Source organism: Triticum aestivum, chromosome 3A (genome assembly GCF_018294505.1).
Source record: "Triticum aestivum cultivar Chinese Spring chromosome 3A, IWGSC CS RefSeq v2.1, whole genome shotgun sequence".
Classification (NCBI taxonomy): Eukaryota; Viridiplantae; Streptophyta; class Magnoliopsida; order Poales; family Poaceae; genus Triticum; species Triticum aestivum.
The window spans coordinates 47,627,126-47,636,084 of record NC_057800.1 but is presented as its reverse complement, the minus strand read 5'-3'; the positions used below and the strand labels follow the sequence as shown (position 1 = coordinate 47,636,084).

The window sequence follows — 8,959 nt, the reverse complement described above, 5'->3', positions numbered from 1 at the left end:
CTGCTCCGACACCATTATCACATAATTTAAGCTGAGCATACTTAACTTTGGAGTTTTTTGAAGATCGACTTACAAAAAAGAAGGTGCATCTTGTTAATATGAGTAGTCTATCATTGTTATTGAGCTAGGATGTTACCTAGTGTGTACCACATTTTTGGCAAACTTGTTCAAATATGAAGATCTTTCAAAAACCCACTAAAAACTATGGGCTTGGTTGTAAAAAAAAATCATGGACCTCACTATCCTAGAAATAAAATAGTGTATGAACATACTCAAAGTTATAAAGTACTCTCACCGTCTCAAAATAAGTGTCGCTAATGTAGTACAACTTTGTACTAAATTTTTAACTAAACCAACGACACTTATTTTGGGACGGCGTGAGTAGCATGTGCACTACCCAATGAAAGTATATACTGACCTAGGTGTACCTACACCTTGCAGTTGGATGCATTTTCCTATTTTGGAATCTGTGTGTGTGTTTTGTGTACACTGAAGGTCAATAAAGAACACATTTGGATACCTATACATGTAATCCCATTGAGTTGCTTGGGCTAGAAGAAATTCCTGTACAACGTCATTCAGTACCTAACAAGATCTACTTCCGATGTCAATATGCTCGTCATCTTTGCTTTACAATCTTCCCGTCGGCAGTCCAGTTTTCAGGCACAAAAGACAGCCACGCCAAAGGCAACAACGCGGCCAAACTTTGCAGCAGAATACCCAGAGGCAAGCTCGAGTAGCCCCCAGAGGACAGCCCAATCAGGGCAGACAGTCCAACCCCAAACACACCACTCAGAATCGCCGAAAAGACCAATCCAGAGGTGAAGAAGGCGAAGAGCGAACCTTCGCAGCCAGGGGGGCAGAGGCTCGACAGCAAGATCGAGAACGGCAGGACCTTGAACTGCGCGATCGCTTCGGCGAGAGCCGAGAAACAAAGCACATACACCTCATTTGGTATCCCCAGCATAAGGTTCACTTGCTTCACCAGGATCAGCTCCGACAGCACCGCGAAAGCATACATTATCTGAACTCCGCCCACGAGTCGCCTCAAGGGGATCCTTTTGAGATGGCGGTTGTAGAGGACGGTCAGGGAGACGACCATGACCTGCCCCATGACCTTTGAAAGGCCGATGATCGATGAGTCGAGCTTCAGATGCTGTGTTTGGAAGCAGAACATGGTTCCAGAGAGAACAGGCACGACAGCAAACGAGGTCATGATCCATGCAAGCGGGTAGAATATCCTTTCCTCGCGGACCGCTGTCATCAGGTTTGAGAATTGCTTTCGAAGATTGGCCGACAATGAGCTCTTGACAAGAAGGCTTCTGGAGCTTCCATGGGAGCTTGGCAGTGTTTCCTTTGTGCCTATGGAGAGTGCCAGTTGGAGGCCAAGGAGGACAGAGAACGCTGTGAACATGATCTTTGGTTCCTGCGTTCTCAACAGAACGTATCCGCCCGACAAGTTTCCTAGGAGGGCTCCAGCTGCCAGGCCTATGAATGCATAAGACTGTAGTACGCCGGTCCTCTGTGTTCTGCTGAACTCCGTGACAACAGCATCGCTTACAACTTCCGTCACGGATGCTCCAAGATTTCCAATCAGAATGCATATCATGTGAGTTGGAAATGTGTCGCCCGTAACTGGCATGATCGCCAGTGTTCCCCAAGCAGTAAGCTGAAGTAATGCTGAAAGTTCACAACAGTAGCCAACATTAGCACAGACCAACTGAACAATTCATTCGATTTTAAGGCTTCGTTTCCTAAAAATGATCATCTGCACTTAACATTTAATTTTCAGAATACAGATTGTTTGCATAGAAAGATAACCACTGAACTAGGAAATATGATTGTTATTCACTTTGTCAGCAATTTACCAGCAGCAGTGTTTATATCTCGACAGTAAAAGTTATAGGACCAAAGTGTTCTTACATAGTCACGAACAGGAAACAGGAAACCAGCAGGTAACAAACACACAAACAAACAAATCGGCATCATTTCGTTTGGATCATCCTCCTAAACTAGGACAAACATCACAAAGAACCTGTCCCAATCACCGTAAGGCGTAGCATGGGGGGTGGGGAATCTCAGAGGCAGCTTTCAGAGATTAGTGGACCACAAAACAGCCTCTAGCAACCTCTCGCAAGCACCACAGAGGGCACGGGGCGCCCTCTGGAGAACTCTCTTGGCAAGGCTCAGATTGTGTGACCACCAATCATTCAGAGTAAAACATGCAAGTATCCGGAGCCACCAGAATAGGAGCAAGTAATCTCCGGGATTTACCAACTTGGCGAAGCTCAAAATGTGTGACCAGCAATAAGAGTGGCGTACACACACACTGGGCAGGAAGGTGCGGTGTGTTTCCGAAACGTATCTTTCTCTCCGGCAGGTGCCGACTACTGTAGATACCCATGATGCAGACAACTCTTCCTCTAGAATGAACAAGTGCCGACTACGCTAGTATATACCCATGTTGCTTTCCAAACAATTCTCTCTCTCTAGAACAAGTGCCGACTGCTCTAGTAGAAGTTGCTTAAACTACAAGTCTACAACAGCTGACCCCCAGCTATCAAGGGATTAGTTCGACCAATCTGTTGGTCAGAAATAGAATACAGAGAGAAACAGCAATCTTTTGAGACAAATGGCAATCCCTATCACACAGTGAAATTGGTACTCACAAGAATATGCGGTTTGAATACGTGAAATTAAACGTTGTCACTATCACTGAGCTCAGGAGCTCCTCCCTAGTTTTCACAGCTCTTGTCAAATTGGACAACATATCTGCAGCTGCTGAACCCTTGTACTCATAGGAATTTCCAATTTCAGACAGATACCTGAAACTTTTGTAAGGGAGTAGTATATTCATTCGGCGCAGTACTTCTGAGATGAGAATTTTAAGCCGAGATGACCTGAACTATCACGTATGTTTCGGTTGAATTTTGAAAGAATCGGAAAAAATGAACGGACACAACGATGTCCAACAAATGAGGAAGAAGAAGGGGTCGCAATCGTGGTAAAGCGGAAGGGGAAGGGGAAAAAGGGGGCGGATGAAGTTAAGCACCTCCGATGGAGATGTAGGGGAGGCGGTGCTCGCGGCCGATGTAGACGGCGTCGGAGAGGACGCCGAAGAGCGGCTTGGCGACGAGCGGGAGGCTGCCGGCGTTCTGCACCAGCTGCAGCGCGACGGGGCTGAGCCCGAGCCCGCGGGTGAGGTGGAAGTTGAGCGCCAGCCACGGGAAGCACCGGAACCCCTGCACCCAGTACCCGGCCCCGCACACCCACCACACCCGCCGCATCTCCCGCAGCGACCCCCACCGCTCCGCGGTCGTCCGCGGCGCCGGCACGGGCACGGGCGCGGCGGCCGAGCAGCCGCGGGGCCTCACGAGCCGCCACCGCCGCGGCGCCGCGCGCAGCGTCAGGCGGTGAGCATTGCCGCCTCCGCCGGCGCCGGCGGAAGGCGAGGCCTTTGCGTGTGGACCGGGGAGGCACGGCGCGCGCGGCGAGAGGCAGAGCATTTCCGGTGGAGGGCGAGGCCTTCGCGGAGGAGGAGAGAAAAGTGAAGGGTGTGTGTGTCTGTCGCGACGATTTCGTCGGAGCCTTGTAGCTGTACTGTATGGAACTCGTATGTAACCTCGGGTCACCACGTGTCTCAACAAGGACAAAGATGATTTATTCGCACCGTACCAGACTCTTTCTTTCTCAGGAAGAAAGACTGGGTGGTTTCGCGGCAGCCGACTGGGCGTCTCCTTCCGTCGCCGTCCTCCGGCGGCTTCCATCCGCCGACAACCTCATTCGCCGATGGTGAGGGTGTTGTCGGATCCACACATGTGGGTTGTTTACAGGACTTCATAGTCTAGATTTATAGATTGTTCATCGTCTTGCTTCACTGGTGATAATGACGTCGTTCAATAAAGGTTCTTCGGATCATTTCTCGACAAGGTGATCGGTCATATGATTGTGGATGAATTTGAAAATCAGTCTGTTCAAGTAAGGATAGCGTGGCGGCGGCATCCTCGTGGTGGACCTGTGACCTCGGGCTCTGCCGTTGCGGCGGCCTTTGCTCCAGAGCCGACGCGGAGCTTGGGAGGTGTCCAGAAGCAGATGCAGATTGTGGTCTGCATCGACGGCATCTGGAAGATGGTGAACCGTGTGTTGGGTTCATGATTCGTCGTTGGCAGATATGGTTTCCTCCTTCGACGACTTAGTCGTGCGGGGGTGCCAGATCTAAAGTTCGATGGCCTGTCTGGAGTGTTGCCCTGTTTGATTCATTCAACGATAATGGTTTTGTCTTTGGCGAGCCACTATGGACGTCCGCAAAGCTGCATATCAGCAATGGGGTTGCGCCGAGCTCGGGTGAGAAGGTTGATACGTCCATTTTGCATCATGATTCCCTACTGTTATTTATAGTGTTTTTAATCAATACAACATTTTGTGGAGCAATTCTAATGTCTTTTCTCTCTTAATATGCAAGATTTACATAAAAAGGGAGATTGCCAGCAGCTAAAATTCTGGATGTGAAAAAGTTATGTCAGAGATACCTATTCTGCACATCCCCAAATGAGCTGAAATTTTACGAAGATTTATTTTGGAATAAATAAAAAATATTGAACCAAAGAAGTACCATAGGGGGGCCACCCAGGCCCTGGTGGCTTGTGAGCCCCTGGCCAGCCTTCGGTACCCATCTTCTAGTATATAAGCCCATTTACCCTAGAAAAAAAATAAAAAAAAGACTTTCAAGACAGAGTGCCGCCATCTCGAGATAGGACTTGCGCAGGAGCACTTTTACTCTTTGGCAGAGCGATTCCTCCGGGGACATTTCTCTCCTAGAGAGGAAAATCAAAGTCATCGTATGTAACCTAGTGGCGGAGGTCGAGGCCTTTGCGAAGGACGAGAGAAAAGTGAAGGGTGTGTCTGTCACGACGATTCCATCGGAGTCTAGTTGTTGTACTGTATAGAAACCGTATGTAACCTTAGGCAGCGCTGCTATACACACGATGGTGTGTGGACGATTCGTGAACGACAACGTAGATCAACTCGTCCATGCACAACATTAAAGTGAAGCAGACGGCTGGATTTGGCCGTCGTCCCCTTGTCGTGCAGGCAGTTTCGTCCGCACAGTAGTTTCGAACCTTAGGTCACCACGTGTCTCAACAAGGATAAAGATGATATATATTAGCTCCAAAGTTGAGGGCATGTACAGCCCGCAAACATCCGAACTGAGTTGTCTGAACGATGCAAGCATCCAACAATGTCACGCATCGGTCTATGGATACGTCCGCATGTTCGTTTTTCCCAAACCAAAAGTAAATAGGGGCTTTGTGGGAGTTTGGGCTTCTGCCACGTATGACGGTGACACCCCAGGTCCATTCAAAACCACACTCAGAGTCGTGTATCCATCCTTTCCCCCTTGCAATGCATCCATTTCCTCCCTATCCTACACCGCCATTCCACCTCTCGCACGTCCGTCGTGCAGGTACCATCCGCTACTACAGATGCCGTCTGTGGGCTTACCACGCCCCTCAAGTGTTTGGTGAAATGCCCGAGCTAAATTTTGACAATTTTTCTCCCTTCATTAAAGCAATGGATTCAGAATGGAGTACTTGTATGACTACTACGGAGTCGCTTGACGAGGAGGATTACATGAATGAAAAGGTGATGATGCAGGCGGTTCTTGTACACGCAGAGCGTGCAGAAGAACATGTTCTCAATTTCAAGGAATCGATTAAAGGATCGTCGAGTGTGTTGGGGAACGCAGTATTTCAAAAAAAGTCCTACGATCACGCAAGATATATCTAGGAGTTGCATAGCAACGAGAGGGGAGAGTGTGTCTACGTACCCTCGTAGACCGAAAGCGGAAGCGTTTACCAATGCGGTTGATGTAGTCGTACACCTTCACGATCCGTCCCGATCAAGTACTGAACGTACGGCACCTCACAAGCACACGTTCAGCTCGATGACGTCTGATACGTCTCCATCGTATCTACTTTTCCAAACACTTTTGCCCTTGTTTTGGACTCTAACTTGCATGATTTGAATGGAACTAACCCGGACTGACGTTGTTTTCAGCAGAATTTCCATGATATTATTTTTGTGCAGAAATAAAAGTTCTCTGAATGACCTGAAAATCAACGGAGAATTATTTTGAAATATATAAAAAATACTGAAAGAAAGACCCACGTCAGGGGGGCTCCACTTGTCCACGAGGGTGGGGGGCGTGCCCTACCCCTTGGGCGCCCCCTGCCTCGTGGGCCCCCTAACGCTCCACCGACCTCAACCTTGACTCCATATATTCACTTTCGGGGAGAAAAAAACCAGAGAGAAGGATTCATCGTGTTTTACGATACGGAGCCGTCGCCAAGCCCTAAACTCTTTCGGGAGGGCTGATCCGGAGTCCGTTCGGGGCTCCGAAGAGGGGAATCCATCGCCATCGTCATCATCAACCTTCCTCCATCACCAATTTCATGATGCTCACCGCCGTGCGTGAGTAATTCCATCGTAGGCTTGCTGGTTAGTTTTGTTAGGGTTTGATCCCTAGTATCCACTATGTTCTGAGATTGATGTTGCTATGACTTTGCTATGCTTAATGTTTGTCACTAGGGCCCGAGTGCCATGATTTCAGATCTGAACCTATTATGTTTTCATCAATATATGAGCGTTCTTGATCCTATCTTGCAAGTCTATAGTCACCTATTATGTGTTATGATCCGGCAACCCCGAAGTGACAATAATTGGGACCACTCCCGGTGATGACCGTAGTTTGAGGAGTTCATGTATTCACTATGTGTTAATGCTTTGGTCCGGTACTCTATTAAAAGGAGGCCTTAATATCCCTTAGTTTCCAATAGGACCCCGCTGCCACGGGAGGGTAGAACAAAAGATGGCATGCAAGTTCTTTTCCATAAGCATGTATGACTATATTCGGAATACATGCCTACATTACATTGATGAACTGGAGCTAGTTCTGTGTCACCCTATGTTATAATTGTTGCATGATTGATCGCATCCGACATAATTCTTCATCACCGATCCAATGCCTATAAGATTTTCATATACTTGTTCTTCGCTTATTTACTTTTCTGTTGCTATTGTTACCACCACTATAAAACCCAAAAATATTACTTTTGCTACCGTTACCTTTTGCCACTGTTACCACTACTATCATATTACTTTGCTAATAAACACTTTCCTGCAGATATTAAGTTATCCAGGTGTGGTTGAATTGACAACTCATCTGCTAATACTTGAGAATATTCTTTGGCTCCCCTTGTGTCGAATCAATAAATTTGGGTTGAATACTCTACCCTCGAAAACTGTTGCGATCCCCTATACTTGTGGGTTATCAAGAACATTTTCTGGCGCCGTTGTCAGGGAGCATAGCTCTATTCTTTGAGTCACTTGGGATTTATATCTGCTTATCATTATGAAGAATTTGAAAGATCCAAGAACCAAGATCTATCCCTCAACTACGAGGGGAGGTAAGGAACTACCATCTAGCTCTGCACTTGATTCACCTTCTGTTTTGAGTAAGCTTGCGACACCTAAACCTGCTTCTGCTATTGATTCTGATATGTCCCATGTTATTGATGATGCCACTTCTGCTTTACATGATACTTATGAAGAAACTACTTCTATGCTTGATACTACTGTGTCACTAGGTGAATTTCTTGATGAACAACTTGCTAGGGCTAGAGAGAATGAAATTACTGAAACTGATAATATTGATGAAAGTGATGATGAAGATTCTCCCCCTATATATGAATTATCTGTTGTTCCTGAGGGTTATGTTATGGATGAAGAAGCTGCTAGAGACTTTCTTGCTTGCAATGATAGAAGTGATCTTAAGAAACTTTTAGCTAAGCTGAAACAAAAAACTTTGAATGCTAGAATGAAATATGATCCTGCTTATGCTACTTCACCTATCTTTATTACTGATAAGGATTATGATTTCTCTGTTGATCCTGAGTTAATTACTTTGGTTGAATCTGATCCTTCCTATGGCTATGAATCTGAAACTGTTGTGGCACATCTTACTAAATTAAATGATATAGCTACCCTGTTCACTAATGATGAGAAAACTCGCTACTATTATATCCTTAAATTATTTCCGTTCTCATTAAAGGGTGATGCTAAGATATGGTTTAATTCTCTTGATCCTGGTTGTGTGCGTAGTCCCCAGGATATGATTTACTACTTCTCTGCTAAATATTTCTCCACTCATAAGAAACAAGCTGCTTTAAGGGAGATATATAATTTTATGCAAATTGAAGAAGAGAGTCTCCCACAAGCTTGGGGGAGGCTTCTCCAATTACTTAACGCTTTGCCTGATCATCCTCTCAAGAAAAATGAAATACTTGATATCTTTTATAATGGACTAACCGATGCTTCCAGAGATTACCTGGATAGTTGTGCTGGTTGTGTTTTCAGGGAAAGAACTGTCGATCAAGCTGAAATTCTATTGAACAATATGTTGACTAATAAAAATAATTGGACACTTCCTGAACCAACTCCTAAGCCAACTCCGAAGAAAAGGGGTATTCTATTTCTCAGTCCTGAAGATATGCAAGAGGCAAAGAAATCTATGAAAGAAAAAGGTATAAAAGCTAAAGATATTAAGAATTTACCTCCTATTGAAGAAATACATGGTCTTAATTTGCCGCCTGTTGAAGAAATACGTGATCTTGATAACCCGAGACGGGTAGTAAAGGTAAATTCTGTCTATAGATATGATAAAGCTGAAATCCCTCTTGCTAAGTTTGCTAGCCAATGTTTGGATGAATTTGATAACTTTATGGTTAAGCAAGAAGATTTTAATGCTTATGTTGGTAGACAATTGAAACATAATGCTTACATGATTGAATACTTGAGTGATTATATGGCTAGTGTTAAAGGTGAACTTAAACTTATTAGTAAGCATGCTTCTATGGTTACCACTCAAGTAGAAGAAGTACTTAAAGCTCAGAATGATTTG

At 45.6% G+C, this 8,959-nt stretch overlaps 1 protein-coding gene across 1 annotated transcript; it reads right to left on the bottom strand.

The window, feature by feature from the left end:
* Nucleotides 1-500: 500 nt before the first annotated feature.
* Nucleotides 501-3,632, bottom strand: LOC123060160 (probable folate-biopterin transporter 8, chloroplastic). Its single transcript, XM_044482737.1, has 2 exons — nucleotides 3,053-3,632; nucleotides 501-1,680 (listed from the first exon to the last, which is right to left on the bottom strand). The coding sequence occupies exons 1-2, from the start codon at nucleotides 3,504-3,506 to the stop codon at nucleotides 620-622; spliced, it is 1,515 nt and encodes a 504-aa protein (XP_044338672.1). The 5' UTR covers nucleotides 3,507-3,632; the 3' UTR covers nucleotides 501-619.
* Between the last annotated feature and the right edge of the window lie 5,327 nt (nucleotides 3,633-8,959).